The 18,386-nt window shown below is 55.6% G+C and overlaps 1 protein-coding gene and 1 long non-coding RNA gene across 8 annotated transcripts in view; one reads left to right on the forward strand and one right to left on the reverse strand.

Annotated features, from left to right (window-relative positions):
- Positions 1 to 18,386, forward strand: part of ZNF185 (zinc finger protein 185 with LIM domain) — a 44,669-nt gene that overhangs the window by 11,572 nt on the left and 14,711 nt on the right. For 2 of the 7 annotated variants that reach the window (XM_047764068.1, XM_047764070.1), the window contains exons 5-17: positions 478 to 516; positions 625 to 702; positions 1,147 to 1,236; positions 1,531 to 1,617; positions 1,984 to 2,067; positions 2,285 to 2,326; positions 2,872 to 2,955; positions 3,383 to 3,472; positions 8,478 to 8,564; positions 10,151 to 10,255; positions 10,876 to 10,974; positions 13,116 to 13,211; positions 17,032 to 17,229. In XM_047764068.1, coding sequence (XP_047620024.1) covers positions 478 to 516; positions 625 to 702; positions 1,147 to 1,236; positions 1,531 to 1,617; positions 1,984 to 2,067; positions 2,285 to 2,326; positions 2,872 to 2,955; positions 3,383 to 3,472; positions 8,478 to 8,564; positions 10,151 to 10,255; positions 10,876 to 10,974; positions 13,116 to 13,211; positions 17,032 to 17,229 — 1,179 coding nt within the window. The remainder of the gene's footprint in view (positions 1 to 477; positions 517 to 624; positions 703 to 1,146; positions 1,237 to 1,530; positions 1,618 to 1,983; positions 2,068 to 2,284; positions 2,327 to 2,871; positions 2,956 to 3,382; positions 3,473 to 8,477; positions 8,565 to 10,150; positions 10,256 to 10,875; positions 10,975 to 13,115; positions 13,212 to 17,031; positions 17,230 to 18,386) is intronic. The other 5 variants (XM_047764069.1, XM_047764071.1, XM_047764072.1 and 2 more) reach the window with 5 other exon arrangements.
- Positions 6,529 to 15,532, reverse strand: LOC125117939 (uncharacterized). The gene is made up of 4 exons (XR_007132780.1): positions 15,236 to 15,532; positions 8,445 to 8,550; positions 8,198 to 8,336; positions 6,529 to 6,558 (listed from the first exon to the last, which is right to left on the reverse strand). It is a non-coding gene; the product is annotated as an uncharacterized LOC125117939 (long non-coding RNA).

An 18,386-nucleotide genomic window follows, 5' to 3' on the forward strand; every position in this document is an offset into this window, starting at 1 on the left:
GCCAGATCTCCTGCCTCTGAGCCCAGAACTCACAGCCCTGGTTGCCCACACTCCCCATCTGAGTCCTCCGACCCCCTCCCGGGGGCGGGGAGGTGCCCAGCACGTGGAGTGTAACATTTTCCAGGCCCTGACCAAGCCATGGCCAGGCTTAGCGGGTTCAGCTCTTGCTCAGGGGAGCACTGGGGTCTGGCAGGCCCCGGGGGAACCAGACTTTGGTGGGGACAGCTGTGTATTAATGCTGTGAGCTGGGGCCGGAAGAGTCAGCCATGGATACCTTCCCCGGGGAGCGTGATGGAGACAGGCAGAGCGGGACAGGGGCCCTGGCTGGGGTGCAGGCCTGGCTGGCTCTCTTGGGAAGCAACCAGCCACTCTTGCTCCCCTTGCTCTGACCGCACTCGGACACCAGCCCACCAAACCACTTTCGGCAGTCTGGGCCTTCCAGCGAGGCTTCACTTCATACCTTCTTTCCCTTGGCAGGTCCCCGAGCGCAAGGGCTCCCACTGGCTACATCATCCGGTAGGTGACAGGACCCTGCCCGCCTCCCCATGCCCACTGCACCCCCCGCCCCGCCCCGGCTTCTCCCAGGGCTGCCCACCAGGCTTCTTCTCCCCGGCTCTTTCTTAGGGGAGTTTTCACCAAGCCCGTCGACAGCTCGTCCCAGCCCCAGCAGCATTTCCCCAAGGCCAACGGAGCTCCGAAAAGGTGAGGGCCCGAGCGAAGGTCAGGCCAGAGGGGGTGGTGGGTGGCAGCTCCCTTCCTGCCTCAGGTAGGGCCCTGGACCACTACCAGTGCCCTTGCTCTTGGGCTAGTCCTGACCAGCCGGGTCGCCAGGCCAGAGGCGCAGGGAGGAGGCTGGGCGGGGCTTGCAGCCTTGACTTGCTGATCGACGGCGCCGATCTGTCCGCTTTAGGCCACCTTCTTCCTGGCACGCTGAGGTGGCATCAGGCTGAACCTGGGCCTGTGGCAGAGGGGCTGCCCTGCTCCGGGTGGCGCAGATGTTCTAAGTGTCTGGCAGGGACGAGAGCCAAGAGGAAAGGCCACGAGCATCTCCTCGTCCACCTGCCACTTGCCCGCTGGGCCGTGTAGGCAGGTCTGGAAGCAAAGGGGGCCTGTGGGTAGACACGTGGGAACTCCTTGCCTCTGCAGCGCTGCCGGTCTGATGAAAGCCGCACCGGCTGGGCCTCCCCGCCCCTCGTCTTCTGGCTACAAGATGACCACGGAGGATTACAAGAAGCTGTGAGTATAGACTCAGACCCTCACATCCCTGCCAGGTGCCATGGTGGCCTGGAGCCCGCCAGAGGGTGACAAGCCCCAGGAAGCTGGACAGCGTGCCCATTGCACTTCTGATCAGAGGCAAAGAAGGGGCTGTAGGAGGCTTGTAAAAGGAGCTGGCGGGCCTGAATAAAGGATCACGGGTCATGGCCCTCTTGCCAGGTCTTACCTCCGCCCCCCTCCGGGCGGGGCTGGGCTGGCAGCCTAGCGGCTCTGGGCAGTTTGTGCCTAAATATGGGCTGCTTCTCCCGTCCCCAGGGCACCGTACAACGTCAGGCGCAGCTCAGCATCGGGGCCTGCTGGAGAGGAGGAGGCATCCTCCTCTTCTGAGGAGCAGAAACGGAGGTACCGGTGCCTGCATCTCTTGAGTCCCAGCCCCACCCGCTCAGGGCTGGGCCAGTTCAGGGGATCCTCATGAATCTTCCCTGGGGGCAGAATCTAGGCGATGAGGAAGTTGGACCCCAAGAGGCAGTTCCGGGGGCCCGGGGAGAAGCCTTATGCATGTGCCTGGGGCACAGGCCAGGCTGCACAGGTGCCCAGGCCCCTTGTCCCAAACCGAGGCATCTCCCAACGTCTGCCGGCCCCTCTGTGACTTAGGTCCAGCAGACAGGCAATGGAAAGGGCCGAGTCCACGGGGACAGGGGTCCTGGTGTGGGGTGTCGGGGAAGTCCCCAAAGCTCTCCCTGCCTCCCCCTCCGCGGGCCACCGCAGGTCAGAGGCTGCAAGCAGCGTGCTGAGGAAGACAGCTTCGCGGGAGCACTCGTACGTTCTGTCGGCAGCCAAGAAGAGCACCGGGTGAGTTGCGCAGCAGGAGACACGGCAGGGCCTGGTCTGTGGCTGCTCAGCCACCCCCCAGCTCCGTGCTCTGGGCCAGTTCCTTTCCCCTCGGGCTGAGGCCTTCCTCTGGCTGGTGAGAGGTGGGTGGACAGGGCCCTCCTAGCCGGACCTTCGGAGAGTGATGTCCCTTGTCCATGGGTTCTGCCCAGCGCGTCAGCTTTCTCCCTCCTTCCAGCAGCCCCACCCAGGAGACACTGGCCCCGTTCATGGCAAAGAGGTAAGTGTCGGCAAAGGAGGGAAGGTGGCCCTGAGCAGAGGGACTCGTGAGGGGCTGCCGGCTTCTGCTTGGAAGCCAGGGAAGCTCCTGGGTGGCTGTGGTGACACATACGGCCCTGGAAACCAATTCTGTTGGCTCTGGACGTCGATAAAAGCCCGAGATCAAGGTGTAGGCAGGCTTGGTCCCTTCTGGAAGCTCTGGGGGGAAACCATCCCAGGCTTCTCTCCCAGCTTGACTTGCGGACGCATCCCTCGTTATCTCTGCCTCCATGGTCACATGACTTTTGCTCTGCGTGTCTGTTCACTCATTGCATTTAGGATTCACCTTATTCCAGCGTGACCTCATCTCAACTCGATGACAAATTGATTGCAAAGACCCTATTTCCAAATAAGATCACACGCCCGAGTTCCCGGCAGACAGTGTGCTGTCCTTAGCCTAAGCTAGAGCTGTCAGGCCATAAACTGAAAGCACGCACGTCCCTCGGGGGCAGCAAGCAGAAGTGCCGTGAGGACAGGTGGGATATCTATTTCTCTTCTTGCCCAAAGGGTCGAGGTGGTGGATGAGGATGGGCCTTCCGAGAAAAGCCAGGACCCACCTGCTCTGGCAAGACCCCCTCCCGGCTCCAGCAGGTAATCAATTGCTCATCTCCGCCCAGGCCTGGTGACTGCCTGCCTGCTGCTCCATCACTGTGGAACCTCTGCCGGGTCACCTCCCCTCCGGTCAGTGTCCCCGTGTGCCCAGTGACAGGTTGGGGCACAGAAATCCGTAAAGCCTTGTCTGGCTGGATGTCCTAGGATTGAAAGGGGCAAAGCAGCTTGGCCTCCTGGAAGAGAGTGCTTCACTCTTGTCTGTCTGGGGTTTGTCTGTGTCAACTTAACCCTTGTACCACTGAGCCCAGTGGCAGCCACAACATCCTGAGAAAAGTACCAACTGTGGGATGTGAGAGAGTCTGCGGCCAGGGCACTAGCCCTGCTCTTCTCAGGCTTGTTTAAGGCTGTCCCATAAGTGGATTGAGTTCAACCTGCCAACACTGTCCTCCACCTCCTTCTCTGCCAGTGGGGATGGCAGCCGAGCCACCGTGTCTCCGGCCATTTGGATGGAGCGCACACCGAGTCAGCCTAGCCCCGCCGGGACTCGGGAGCCCAGGTGGGTGACAGGAGCTGGCTCTGGCCTGTGAGCCTGTCAGGTGGGACGGCCTGGTAGTGGGGTGGCAGGGCAGGAGCAGGCGGAGTGCTGGTGATCTCACTCCAGGCGGGGCCCTGATTTGCCCTGATTTCTGAGCCCCAGAGTGTCCAGACAGATAATGGTGCGCTCTTGTCTCCAGAAGAAAGGCAGTCAATGCCTCCTTGTACTTTGAGCTGAATCACACTAAGTCCTGCCGAGAGCGCCACTGCCTCTGGGGCGGTTCCAGCTCTTGTCATGCCACTCAGTCCATACTCTTCTCCCCCGGTCAGGCCCCTCAACCATTTGTATGTGACCTTGGTCCCCAGGGCCACCTCTTCTGTGGCAGGAGGGAGACAGGAGCACCTGCCGCAGCACAGACTGGTGGAGGCAGGCGGGCATCTCTGCCCGGGATGCGATGCCCTCCCTTCCTCTTCACCTCCCCCCTCTCTGGACTTTGGTCCGTAAGCACTTTTGAATAAGGCAGCATTGATGGGACTTGGTGACTGATGGGTCACTGCAGCCAGAGCTGCAGTAACAAAGTACCACAAACTGGGGGCCTCAAATAACCAAATGTCCTGTCTCCCAGTTCTGGAGGCTGGACGTTCAAGCTTAAGTGTTAGCAGGTTTGGTTTCTATTATGATTTCTCTCCACGGCAGGTAGATGGCTGCCTTCTCCCTGTGTCTCTTCATGGGCTCTTCCTCACCTGAATGAATTACATCTGCAATGACCTCATTCCAAATGAGCTCACATGCCGTGTTATTGCCCCTCAGCCTAAGTGTGCTTCTTCCCTCATGTCTGCAGTAGCCAAGTGTTTGCCACCTACGGGGTAGCTTCCTGGTGAGCTGCTGGTCCTGGGCACAGGGCAGGTATCCACCATCAGCCCTCCATGCCCAGCTCCTGTTTGCCTGCTTACCTGAGAAGTCCAGGCTTTGCTGTACCCTGGAAGGAGCCCGTTTCCCTGGGGAGCAGGGACTCAACCAAACCCTGGGTCCTGCAGCACCTCTGAGAAAGCTGGTTTATGGCAGAGTAGGAAAGGAGTATTTCTCAGCCTTGTCCCCAGACCTGGCCCTCCTGAGGAAGCCCCCACCCCCACCCCACCCCGAGTGCACCCCTGCCCCACCTCCCCTGGCTCAGAGAGGAAGAGAAAGAGTGCCACCCACAGGGATGCCCAAGGGCGGGGTCTTTCTTTCCATTGGACTCCAGCCTTGCTCTGGACTCCTGACCCCTCAGCGCCAAGACCACCCACCCCGTTCCCCATCTCCCCCAGTGCTGTCCCTCCATGCAGCACGGGGCCCGGTTCCTTGTTTCGTTTCATGTCTCCCCTCTTGTTGGGAGGGGATAACTCCTGACGAGCCCAAAGCTGAGTTCCCTCTGATACCTTCTCAGGGAACCTGGCTTGTGGGAGAGCCCCAGGTGTGCCTGCTGCCCCCGAAATGGCACTGGCCAAGCTTCCTTGGCTCTCTGCCTGGCAGAATAGCTGGGGAGCAGTGAGTGAGAGTGCAGCATCCGGCACAAGGCAAAACCCTGCCTTTGCCCTGTGCTGGCTGTGTGACCTTCAGCAAGTCACTTTCCTTCTCTGTGCTTCAGCTTCCTCACATGTAAAATGGGGAGCAGTGATGCCTACCTCCAGAAGCTATCCCAAACACTGAATGGGACAGTGCCTGTTAAATCCTTTGTGTAGTGCAGGGGGCTGGTACCTCCTGATTTGCAGAGCCTGCCTTCTAATGAAGAGACCAATGTCTCCCCCTGCTGGCCCTGCCAGGGAATGCCGCTGTGGCTGCCGGGGGGGATTCTCTCAGCTCCCTCCCTGCCTGCCTCCTTTAGCTGGATGTGTCCCTTAGGCACAGGGCCCTGTCGCTAATGTTCCCACCCACCGGCAGCTGAGCCCGCCCTGGGTGAGCACTACTGGCCTCCAGCAGCTCTCAAGCTAGCTGAGAAGTTGAGACTGGACTTGTGGTTCAGACTGGACTGTGGTTGCAGGGCTGGGAAGGTGGTGGGGCTTGTGGGGGCTGCACAGGAGGAGCGGCTGGGATTTGTGTGAATCTGCTGGCGCTGACTGTTACAAGGTACCAGAAACTGGGTGGATTAAACAGCAGTCATGTACCCTTTCCAGAGGCCAAAAGTCCTAAGTCAGGGAAGGTGTCAGCAGGGACAGTCTGTTCCAGGCCTTTCTCTTAGTTTCTCGTATTGCAGCCAATCATTGGTATTTCTTAGCTTCTAGATGTATCACTCCAACCTCTGCTTCTGTCGTCACGTGTTCAAATGTCCCTTTTTTGGATTAGGACTCATGCTACTCAGTACAACCTTAACTAACTACCTCTGCCAAGACCCTATTTCCAAGTAAGGTCACATTCACAGATACCAGGGGTTATGACTTCAGCCATACCGTGGGGACAGGCACAATGCATCCCATAACAGGACCCCTGGGAGAGGTACCATTTGAGCTGGGCCTTTAGGATGGAATGGGTCTAGCGTCCCCGCTGTGGCTCAGCAGTAATGAATCCGACAAGTATCCATGAGGATGCAGGTTGGATCCCTGGCCTCGCTCAGTGGGTTAAGCATCTGGCGTTGCTGCAGCTGTGGCTGCGGCTGGCAGCTGCAGCTCCAATTCGACCCCAAGGCTGGGAGCCTCCCTATGCCACAGGTGTGGCCCTAGGAAGAAAAAAGAAAAAAGAAAAAGAAGGAATCGCTCAAGGGGAAGGCGTCAAGGGAGAGGTGCAAATGGGTTGGCTCTGTCCCTGTTTCCTCTATGACATAACAAGAGATGCCAGTGAGAAAGTGTGACACCATGTGCTCTATTATTTTTTAATTTAATTTTTTTTGTCTTTTTTTTGTTGTTGTTGTTATTGTTGCTATTTCTTGGGCTGCTCCCGCGGCATATGGAGGTTCCCAGGCTAGGGGTCGAATCGGAGCTGTATCCACCGGCCTACACCAGAGCCACAGCAACGCGGGATCCAAGCCGCGTCTGCAACCTACACCCCAGCTCACGGCAACGCCAGATCCTTCACCCATGGAGCGAGGCCAGGGATCGAACCCGCAACCTCATGGTGCCTCGTCGGATTCGTTTCTGCTGGGACACAACGGGAACTCCGGGTCTTTCTGGTTTTTTTTTTTTTTTTTTTTTTTCTGAGAGATCTAATTCATAAGCAACTCTAGCAAATGTTCCATAGTGTTTGAAATATATTTGTGTGCTTTACGGTATCATTTGGGATGTTAGTTCTAAAACCTTGAGCTGTTTTACCCCTCTCGTTTTCCGGTTTTTTTTTTTTTTGTCTTTTTTGCTATTTCATGGGCCGCTCCCGCGGCATATGGAGGTTCCCAGGCTAGGGGTTGAATCGGAGCTGTAGCCACCGGCCTACACCAGAGCCACAGCAACGCGGGATCCGAGCCGCGTCTGCGACCTACACCCCAGCTCACGGCAACGCCGGATCGTTAACCCACTGAGCAAGGGCAGGGACCGAACCCGCAACCTCATGGTTCCTAGTCGGATTCGTTAACCACTGCGCCACGACGGGAACTCCTAATTTAATTTTTATGTGGTAGAGTTGACGTACGATGTTGCATTAGCTTCAGGGGTACAGCAAAGCGAGTCAGTCCGACATAGAAACACATGCCTCCTTTTTTCCCGTATAGGTTATTACAGACTATTGTAGGTCACTGTGTATGTGTTATTCCCATGCCCCCACCTCTTCTCTCCCCCAGCGATTTTTTAGCTGGCATGGGAATAACAAGACCAATATCATATGATATCACACATATGTAGAATCTAATTTAAAAGGGTACGAAAGAACTTATTCTAAAAACAGAAACAAACTCACAGATTTCAAAACCACACACTTCAGATGGGGCAGAGATCAGAGCTACCCAAGTGCACAGGTGCCCCTGGGCTTTCATGGGGGAGATTCCTTGTTCCTGGCAGCCCTTCCATTTCCCCCTGGTCATCGCCACTGTGCCAGGAGGGACTGACCTGCCCTCCCTGGGCTCCTGCTCTAGATTGGAGCAAGATGCCAGGGCCAACTTCAAGGTGACTGAGAGCATCTGAGCCATCTGGGCTCACTCGAAGCAAGAACTAGTCAACTCCCTGTCTCCACCTTTACCCCCCGAGCCCCTTCTGTGATCCTCAGCCTGCACCTTTACCTCCATCTCCTTCCCACCCCCTCCAGCTGGACTGGCACAGGATGAGGGCAGCGTGGCACGGATACTGAGTTTACGAAGCTGTAGGGTCAGGCATAGATCCAGCCACAAAGGCACCTGAATAACTGCTGGGCTGGCAGCTTCACTGGGGCAAAGGAAACAGTGAGTGGCCCTAATGTGGACCTGGGTGAGCACGGTTTGGAGTGAAGGGTGCGCCATAAATCCAGGGAGTTCCACATTCTCTCCCAGCTCTGGCCAGCCATGGCCCAAGCCTGCTGGGTGTCAGGCTCTGGGGGGGGGGGGGGGAGCGGCAAAAACTACACTGGACCTGGAGGGATGTGTGCAGTTACCCACGGAACAGGCTCCTGAGTGCTGAGAAGGTCTGACTCTCCCTGGGCTGCAGCTCATGGGGAACCTGGTTTCTTGCCTTCATCCCCCAAGTCTCCAGCAATACCCTCCCACTGGATCTCGCTGCAGTTCATCATCTGCCCCATCAGCCCGTGAACTTGAAATTCCCCTGCCCTCACCACAGCCATCTTGGATGCTCTGGTGGGGCCACAGGCAGGGCTCACCTGGGCAGGTTGTCAGCATCGTCTTCGGGGCTGGGTGGTCCCATTCGTACCCCGAAGGCCCCCCTGCTGTGTCTGAAGGAGGCTGGGATTGAGGCTGGGAGACGGGTGAAGGGATCCTTCCATCCCCTTCCTCTGGGACCTGAAAGTCAGTGGGCCAGGCTCAGCTGTAGCACCACGAAAGGTCAAGTCCAAAGAGGAGACACCCTTGGACCCCCAGCATAGGTAGGGAAGGGGAGACCTTTCCTACCAGTGACTCTCAGGCTCTCTCCTTTGGCCACAGTGCAAGAGCTGAGGAGATCGTCCACCTGCAGATCATGACACCGGGGGCAGGACTCCATCTGGTGGCCCCAGACCTGGAAGGAAAGAGGTACAGGGGCCCTGCTGTTGTCTGGGCTCCTTATGCACCATTCTGGAAATAGGGGCAGCAGCGCCAGGGTGCAAGTGATGAGCTCTGGGGCTGGTTGGTGGGAGACATGAGCAGCCTGGGTTTTCTGGGCCCATCTCATTTCGCTGCACATCTCCTGGGGATCGAGCACTTGGTCCATGACCCAGCCTTGGGGACCCAGTGGGGACAGCCTCCTGGCTGGAGTTGCTGATGGTCTGCATGGTGGGGAAAGCAGACGCAGGCACAAGTGAGGCCAGGCCTGGGATGCTGACCGTGCAGTATGCCAGAGCCCCTGGAAGTGATGGCTCACCCTCCTGGGACCTGAGGATGGGACCAGCCGGCTGTGCTCGGTGGGGACATGGGCTTTTGCAGAGCCTCCTGATGCCAGTGAGGCAGTTGTGTGTGACAGGGGCCACGAGGTACAGTGAGGGGTCATTGGATCAGCCTCAACAGCTCGAGGGATGGGGTAGGGGGCGCGGAGGGGAGGGGACAGAACCAACACGGAGCATGGCACTGAGGTTGGGAGCAGAGGGACAGGTAACATGCAGGCAAGATTCGGGGGGCTGTGAGCTGGGCTCCGAGACAGCATGCTCTCCTCATAGACCGCCCCTCCTCACGTGAGCTGTGTCTGTACCTCCACCAGAGAGACGTCCACACAGAGCCACACTTGTCCCCTTGGAATGGCCCTGTCCCAAGAATTCTGAGCTCCTGCACAGCCCAGAACAGGACTGCAGAAGCATTTCTTGCTGGAATGGTTGACAACCAACAGTGTGACTGTGTCTTTAGTAAGGCAACACTGGAAGCTGCTTCATTGGTTTCCCTGAGGTGACCAGTCCCTGAGAAACAGGCAAAGTGACCCTGGGAGATGCAGGAGGAAGCCAGTCTCTCTCCGAGGAAGATCTGAGCTGTGTCCCCTGCTCCCACACTCATAAGGCCGTCAAGATCCCTTGGAGCACCCCTCCCCCACCTTCCAACAGGAAACTCCAGTTAGGGAAAAGGGAGAAAGAGGGAAAGCTGGAATTCACTAAGCCCTGCCCTGCCCTAAACAGCCTAGCACATGTCACCATGCAGGATGTAGATGCAATCACTATGCCCATTTTACAGATAAGGAAACTGAGACCCTGAATGGTTAAGGAACTTGCTCCGGTCACACAGCCAAGAGCAGGCAGATCCATGACTTCCACCCAAGCTGCTTGACTTCCACCCTGTGTGTTTTGGGGAACCAGTGGGAGGGGGCACGGAAGGGTGCTGTGAATACTTAGTAGTTTACAAATGAATATATGATGGGTGTGTTTGCAGACAAGGAGGGTAGCAGTGAGACAGAGTCATGCTGGACAAATGGGGAAGAGGGGGTGGGTGTGGCTCCGTGGGGTTGACAGTGTGAGCCTCCCTGATGACCTTAGAGAGGCCAGAGAGAGGTCGAATCAGGACATTAGGGTCAGTCTTACACCATGGATAATTACAGTCCAGAACTCTGAAGTCAGACTGCTTGGGTTCAAATCTCAGCCCTTCCCCTAAGTGTGGGTAGCTGATGGGGGGGAGTTAACTTACGTTTCTTTTCACCATAGGCTTTCCCCAGGTCCCAAAGAGAAGGAGGCCACCAACCCCAGAGAGCCCCAGAGAGACGTGACTGGTGAAGGGGCCCTCGAGGGCCATGACCCAGACTCCGAAAGGTAACTCAGTGCAGGAACATGGAGCCCCTGTGGCCCCTTATCCAAGGTCAGTAGATGGAGCTGGGAGCAGGATCTGGACCAGTGCAGGTCCTCAGTGAATATCTGTTGAAAGACTGAATGAAGGAATGCATGAGGCCTGGAGAGGAGCAGGCTCCTGCCAAGATCCCTCAGGGAGCTGGTTGCAAAGGAGGACAAAACTCTAGGCCCAGCCCTTGGCCCAACCTCACTGTGCTTTTACTCCATTGAAAGCAGCCCTGCAGGTGGCCAAAGCAAGCAAGGCCACCAAGATGGCAGTTTGGGGAAGTCAGTGAACAAAGAATGCACAGGCCCTAGCAGAGCATCTAACAGGCACTCAGGCACTTTGGGGATGACCTGTAGACAAAGTGGCACCAGATGCTTGGCCCCTTGTTCTGTTGGCCATTGGGCTGCCACTGGGCCGGCCTCCTCCTGAGTTGCCACCTTGCTCTGTTTTGGCTCCACACTTGCTCCCGGCCCATCAAGTTGGGAAGAAAAGCAGTGCAGGATGACAGCTTGCGGTCACATATCTGCTCTTGGGACATTTGAGTTAGATGAAATCAAAACTGAATCAGAGTCAGCAAATGCTTCTCTCCCCATAACAGATCAAGTGCACAGTCAAGGGAAGGCAACGTGGGATCCAGAGCCATGGGCTCCCCACCTGAAGGATTGGCTGGAGTAGACATCAGCTCTGGGAGAGGAGGGTGAGCTATCCAGAGGAAGCCAATGGCCCCAAGTTGCTGATTCTCTTATATTCCTGGTGACAGGCCAGGGTCAAGTTGCCAAAGCTGATCATTTCCCATAGTTCGGTCCACTACTCATCCCATCCCCAGCACTGCTGCCCCAAGGGAATCCTTTCTCTCTGGACACTCCACTTCTGGGAATTTACTAGGCTTGAATCTTGTTCCTTCCCCTGTCCTCTGCCACTGGCTCTCAAGCTCCTCCCAAGCAGACATGGGGAATGAGTGAAGGATGGATGAGTCAGTGTTTTCCTGACTCTTGACTGAGCTCTGGGGGCAAGCCAGAAGCAAGTCCTTCATCCCTGCTTTCTCCCTTCCCTTTCAGAAGCCCCAAAGCCGCCTTGCCCCCCTCACCTTCCTCCTCTAGCCAGCTCTGCTGTCAGGTTTAGTGAGCAGCATAGCGGTGGCTCCAGTGAGGCAAAGTAGAAGCCAGGCATGTCCAGCTGACTTCTTGGACCTGGGTGGAGTCAGGGTCCATTTTCTCAGGGGTGGAAAGGTGCCATTTGTCCCTTTTGGTTTGAAATTGTGCCCCAAATGGGCACAAAGGTAAGGTGTGCAGATGTTGGCACAGATAGTTCAGCTCCAAGCTGTGCTAGAGGCCTTATGGCTCAGAGCAGATGGCCAGAGAGGATGGCAAGGCCGGGATCCGCAGAGAGCCACCAAGGCATGTTGCCAGCCGGCACCCCTGCCCTGCTTTCCCACTGGCCCTTTCAGTGCCCCTACTTCCCTACACCCACCAGGACCCCTTGCCCCCACCAAGTTTACTGATCTGAAACTGATGCCTGGCCCCTGAGCCCTGAGTCCCAGATCAGGAGCACAAGCCAACATGGGACGAGCACGGCAGGTCCTAGCCTCTGCCCACTGTGCCTTGGTAGGTGCAAGGAAAGAGCACAGGGCCAAGGCCTTGCTTCTCTGATCTGCTGCCGCCAGTGGGGAGGACTGCAGGAGCTTGACACCTGCAGCCTGCATCACTGTGTGCGGGCAAGCATGGTCCTGCAGGTCGACCCCATTCTCCATGTTACTGGGTTTGGCACTTGAAGTCTTTGCTTTCTGCTTTCAGTTCCCTTAAAATGAAGCCATGGCTCATATTAATTTGCAAAATTATCTGAAGAACCTTCTAGCTTTTTATGACTTTTAATGCAGTCTTTTATGTTGCCTTATCTTTATTTATTTTGACAATGTTTGTTTTTTTTAGGGGGGGGTTGCTGCACCACCCACAGCATGTGGAGGTTCCCAGGCTAGGGATCAAATTAGAGCTGTAGCCACCGGCCTATACCACAGTCACAGCAACACCAGATCTGAGCCATGTCTGCAACCCACAGCACAGCTCACGGCAACAATGGATCCTTAACCCACTGAGTGAAGCCAGGGATCGAACCTGTGTCCTCATGGATGATAGATTTGTTTCTGCTGAGCCACAATGGGAACTCCTGACAATGATTTTTAAGAGACTGGCCTTTACTGCCTTTCCAAAGAAAAGGTCGTTTCTCATGCAGGAAAACCCACTCTCCTTTTTTTTTTTTTTTTCCCATTCATTTTCATGAGTTTACTTAATAATTGAATTTAGTGATTATGGTTGCAAGTACAACTGGCATAAATGGATTTCGGAAGAAAACCCAGGAACTCTTTTTGAGCATTCTATTCGAGTGGATTCTACAAACAGCCGCAGGGATCAGTAATAATAACAGGTACCCTTTAGCACGTGTTGGGGCCCAGGCATTGTTCTAAGTACTTGGCATCTGTTAAGTCATTTACTCTTTTCAGAAAACATATGAGGCAGACGCAGTTGAACCCATTTCAATGATGAGCAAACTGAGGCCCAAAGTGGTCAGGTGCTGTGCCCAGGGTCACACAGCCAGGAGGTTAGCAAAGCCATGATTTGAATCAGAGCATTGCACCCCCAGGGAGTGTGCACTTCAACACCAGGCCACACTGCGCTCTGGCCAGTCAGCTGTGGACTGTGAGTGAGTATTGTGCCCGGAGCATCATTTTCAGCACCTCCTCAGTGCCTATCATCTGTCAGGGACAGGAGCCACCCTCTCGGGGGGAGTAAACATAAAAACACAAGATCCGGAACCAAGACCGGGCTTGGCCTCCTTCCATAGGCTGTGCCCAGCTGCTGGCTTTACCTCTCTCCTGCGTGATCAGGACATGCACACTGCCAACTCGCAGCCTCACACACCGGGACCACTGGCTGCCAGGTAAGAGTGGGGAAACTGCCCCTTGCTTTTCTCAGCTCCAAGCCATGTTCACATCAGGTAATTGCCGCAGAACAGGAAGGCTGGGAGGGGCCCTGACCTGGAGGTGAATCCACCCAGCAGGGGCAGTGGGGGAGAGGGTACTGGACCAGCCAACTCAGCACCTACCTACGGGGAACCCAAGCTGAGGTGGCAGCTTGGGAAGAGACCTCAGCGGGCCTGTGTGCTTCCCCCCTCAGCTCGGGTACCACTTTGGCCTCTGCTGCCCTAGCAGACAGGAAGAGACAGACCCAAAGGGGTAAGACATCAGCCACCAGTGCTGCTGCCCCCAGCTAGGAAGTCCTCCACAAACAGGCAGTCACCCACTCTTTCAGTCAGCAACTACTCGGAGAGCACCCACCCTGTGCTGTAGGCTGGAGCACAGCCCAATCAGACATGGCTGATGGGGGGGCAAAACCTGGCCCAGACTGGAACAACACATCATGCTGGAGGGGGGAAGGAGGGTCCAGCACAGCCTCGTGGGAGAGGTGGCTTTTGAGCTGAATCTGGCAAGGTGAATAGGAGCCCTCCAAGCCAAGTGGACAGGATATCCAAAGGAGTCCAAACAGCCTCTTGTTTTCTGGGCACTGTATGTAGCTGAGTGTGGCCAGTGCTGAGGACCTTCAGGGGCAATGGTGGAAGAGGAGTCTTGTCAAGGTAAGCAGGGGCTGATTGACCTTTAGTGCTTCACTCTGGGACACCTACTGTGTGCACAGCCCTCCACTCAGGGTCTCGCACAGTCTCTCCATAATCCTGTGAGGGTTGTGCCTAATTATAGTGCAGGACAAAGGCCCAGAACCCAGGCCACTATAACTCCTGAAAGAAATAGCCAGGGTGCTAAGACAGCGATGGCAGTGCGGAGGGCTACTACTTAGATGAGTGGAGAGGGGCCACTCAGGAGAGCTGCAGGTAGGGATAGTTAAAAACCCTGCTGTGGGAACATGCTTAGCAGGTTCCAAAACATAGAGTGGCTGGAGCCTACCAGGTGGCAAGGGGCACCATAGATGGATCTTATTTCAAGTTTTAAGCCAGAGAGGAACATGGTCTGATTTGGGCGTTTAAAAGCTGAGTGAATTTTGGCTACGAGCTGGGGTGGGCAATGGATCTCTAAAGTATGAGGTCCTATTATATGACCTTTTTTTGGTCTCGAATTGCACTGACAATTATCAGAGTGAAGACAATAACTAACCACCTACAGTGCATCCTGTCATGTGCCCAACAATCTTCCCAGCAACCCTGTGAAACAGATAAGGTGGGGAAACTGAAGCATAAAACATTAGGTGACTTGTCAGGGGCTTACAAAAGGCAGAGCTGCATCCCAACACAAAAAGCTCTAAGAAAAATCTCAGGAGAAACTCTAAAAACTAGTTCATGAAATCTATCTTTGGGGCCTATTCTTAAGACCCAGAATCAGTAACTGTCAGATGGTTAATATGTACTACATGCCATCTGTACTATATCCCATGTAATATTCCTCAAACCTGAGGAAGGTTCTGGCTTCTTCCGCAATTTGTCAACGGAGGAAACAGAGGGCTCCTTTGAGGATCAGAGACAGGAATAGAGCCCAGGCTTGGAACTACTTTCGTCTGATTAAAAGTCTGCAAAATCAAAATCAAAACCAACCATTGATTATAGTGTTTCACAATTCTAGCTGCACTTGACAATCACCTTATACGTGTTTTCTAGGAAATTGTACTGAGCCCTACTCAGAGAATCTGCATTAATTGTTCTGCAGTAGGCCTACACTATCAATGTCTTTTAAAAAGCTCCCAGTTTATTTTCATGTTCAGTCTAGATTGAGAAGGACTGTTCTAAAAGTCGCTTGGGCAGTATCTGGAGACAATGCTGACTGCTGTAACTGGGAAGAGGGTGCTACCAGCAAATGCTGGGTAGAGACCAGGGGTGCTGCCCAACTTCTTACAAGGCGTGGGACAGATCCCATGACAGTTATCAAGACCAAAATGTCGATAATAGCGAGCTTGACAAACCTTGTCCTAGAGCTTCACGACCTCTATGGGAAGCCAGAAAGTTGTGCATTGGGAAGAAAGAAGGGACCCAGTCCGCAGCCGCGCAGAACGCGTGCACCCGCCCCGCGCGCCTGGGCGCGAATTCCGGACTCGCTCACGGTCTCGGCGCGAGGCCGGCCCGTGCGCACCTGCGCGGGAGTGCGCCGGGGCGGTGCGCGGTAGCATCCGGCCCGTGGGCGCCTGCGCGCGCCGCCATTTCCTGCAGCCGCCCGCGTGCGTCGCGGTGCCTGTCGGGAGCCGCGCCCGTCCGCCCCGCGAAATGGCTCCCCCGGGCGCGACGGGGCTCGGAGGCGCTCCTCGCGCGGCCGTGGCTCGCTCCGGCCGCCAGAGGGCGCGCCAAGACCACGCTTGGGCCGGCTGGCCGCCCGGGGCCGCCCGCGTCCCTTCCCCCTCCCCCCTCCCCCCTCCCCCCCCCAGCGGCCTTGGGGCTGCCGCAGGCCTCCGAGCACGCGCCGACCTCCGGGCGGAGAGGAGAATGGGTGCCCGCGAGGAGAAGAGCCGGGGCGGGGGGGGGGGGGGGGGTGTCCCGTGGCCAGAGCCCGTGTGGCAGCGAGCCCGCTGTTGGGGGTCTCTGCCCGCGGGGCGCCGGCGCTCCGTGGGGGCGGGGAGACCCGCGGAGCCGTGGACCTGCTCCCAAGCTGGGGAGCTCGGCCCTCCTCCTCTGTAATCGCAGGTACAGAAGGAGGCCCCATAGCACAGGGAGCAGGGACCCCTTGCTGGGGCTCAAATCGCGCCTCCGTAGCTGACTTGCTCTGCAGTCTTGGGTACCTTTTTTAATCTTTTATTTCTTTGGCCTCGCCCACGGCATGTGGAAGTTCTCAGGCGAGGGATACGAACCTGCGTCACAGCAGTGATCCAAGCCACAGCTGTGACAACCCTGCAGCACTGCAAGAGAACGCGTGTGTGCTTCTGTTTCCTTACCTGTACAGTAGTGACGATGATAGTTCCTGGATGCAGAGTTGTGAGGGTGAAATGGGTTTGTATGTGTAAAGCTTTTAGGACATTGCCTGGCACAAAGTACTACGTACATGTTGAACTCTCCTTGTATAAAAGCTTAAAGCAGCCCCAGAGGAGTCCCTCTTTCCACCAGAAATATTTAAGGGCACTTGGAAAGGTGGCTTCTGCTCCCCTTTACCGGCCTTATTGGCCTGATTTAATAACTTTACATTTATAGCATATGCTGTTTGTCACTTTCTTGCTATGGAAGTTTGGGCTTTTCAGGTTTATGTGCCCTCTGCATTAGAACAAGTGAACTTTTTTTTTCCTTTGGTACCCTCCCTCCCACCCACCCCCACCCCCTGGGAATATGGAGTTCCCAGGCCCTAGGGATCAGATCCAAACCACAGTTGCGACCTATACTGAAGCTGCGACAGTGCCAGATCCATTAACTCACTGTGCTGGGCCAAAGATCAAATCTGCATCCTGCAGAGATGCTGCCAATCCCGCTGAGCCACAGCGGGAACTCTGGAACAGATGAACTTTAATCAAGAGTGGAAAGGGCTATTCTCTTCCATGTAGAAAGTGTGATTGTCCTGAATTGGTACTTTCTACATGGAAGAGAACAGCCCCTTGCACTCTTGCTTAAAGTTCATCTGTCCCACAGGTGGGGGCCGTAGTGGACTCCTCTCTGGCAACCCCTCCCACCTCACCTGGGAGAGGAACCTACCAAGGCCTCGGAAGCGGGTATCAGTTTGCAGTAGGTGAGCCAGGGCTGGTCCCACGGCACTCGCTCCATAAGGGTGCTGGTTCTTCCGCAGCGACCTGGCTGGTTTTGAGAAGAACGTGGTCACCAAGGAGGGAGAGGAGGCCTGGCAGGGGAGGCCCGGAGCCCTAAGAGATGGCCAGGGAGACCCAGCTGTGCCCACCCAGCAGCCTGCAGATCCCAGCACCTCAGAGCAGCAGAGCAGCTCCAGAAAACCTGAGCAGCTCCTGGAAGTGGACAGCCAGGCCAACAGGTAAGTGCTATGCTGGACTGGGCTCCTGCCTACCTGAACCAGAGTTTTGTCAGTGGCCATGACCAACGTGGGACCCGCTTTTGCCCCACATCCATGCAGGCTCCTGCTGCATGAGTGGGGTTAGGATGGTGACTCCCTGGGCTTCCTGTGGCACAAGGACCTGAGGTGGGGCCTGTGATGGGAGAGTGCAGTAAGGTGAAGCACAGAGAGCAGGTGAGCAGGCATTAGACAGGTGCCCTGACAGAGGCAGTAAGGGTGGCAGCAGGATTGTGATTGGTGATGTGTTGGTGTGAGAGAGCAAGTGTGACTGCCACTGGAAGCAACCTTGTGGTATTGAGTGTGAGGTACTCAAGTCAAGGCTCTCCTGACAGCATGTGGCCACTACACTCGTGCCTTGCACAGGTCACGGGCGTGCAGACAGGTGTATTTCTTTGAGATTTCAGAGAAAGCAAATGAGGAGTTCCTGTCGTGGCTCAGAAGAAATGAATCCAACTAGGAACCACGAGGATGTGGGTTTGATCCCTGGCCTCACTCGGTGGGTCAAGGATCCGGCGTTGCTATGAATTGTGGTGTAGGCTGGCAGCTGTAGCTCCAATTAGACCCCTAGCCTGGAAACCTCCATATGCTGTGGGTGCGACCCTAAAAAGACAAAAAGGAAGAAAAAAAAAAAGAGCAAGTGAAAGCAATGACCACTTCTGAAGATCTGAGGAAACACTTTCTCACACAAGACATAAATTCTGGAAGGTCAGAGCACAGGCTTTCACCAGTGCAGGGGAAGGGAGATGGCTCATGTGGCTTCTCTTGCAGGGATAAAATAAAAATGTCCATCCATCCTCATGATACTGGGCTTCTTAGGTTCTGTACTTAAATAGGAGGTTATTTTTAGGGCCAGGCTCAACTGTTAGGTAATAGGTTTCCTTATCGATTCCTTTGTCCATCCTTGGCTCCATTCCTTGTAGAAGCCCAGACCAAACACACTGAATGAACAACTTTGGGTTCCCTTTATGGCTCAGAGGTAATGAACCTGACTAGTACCCAGGAAGATGCAGGTTTGATCCCTGGCCTCACTCAGTGGATTAAGGATCCAGTGTTGCAGTGGCTGATGTGTAGGCCAACAGCTACAGCTCCAATTTGACCCCTAGCCTGGGGACTTCCAT

This window comes from Phacochoerus africanus, chromosome X (genome assembly GCF_016906955.1).
Source record: "Phacochoerus africanus isolate WHEZ1 chromosome X, ROS_Pafr_v1, whole genome shotgun sequence".
In the NCBI taxonomy this organism is placed as follows: domain Eukaryota; kingdom Metazoa; phylum Chordata; class Mammalia; order Artiodactyla; family Suidae; genus Phacochoerus; species Phacochoerus africanus.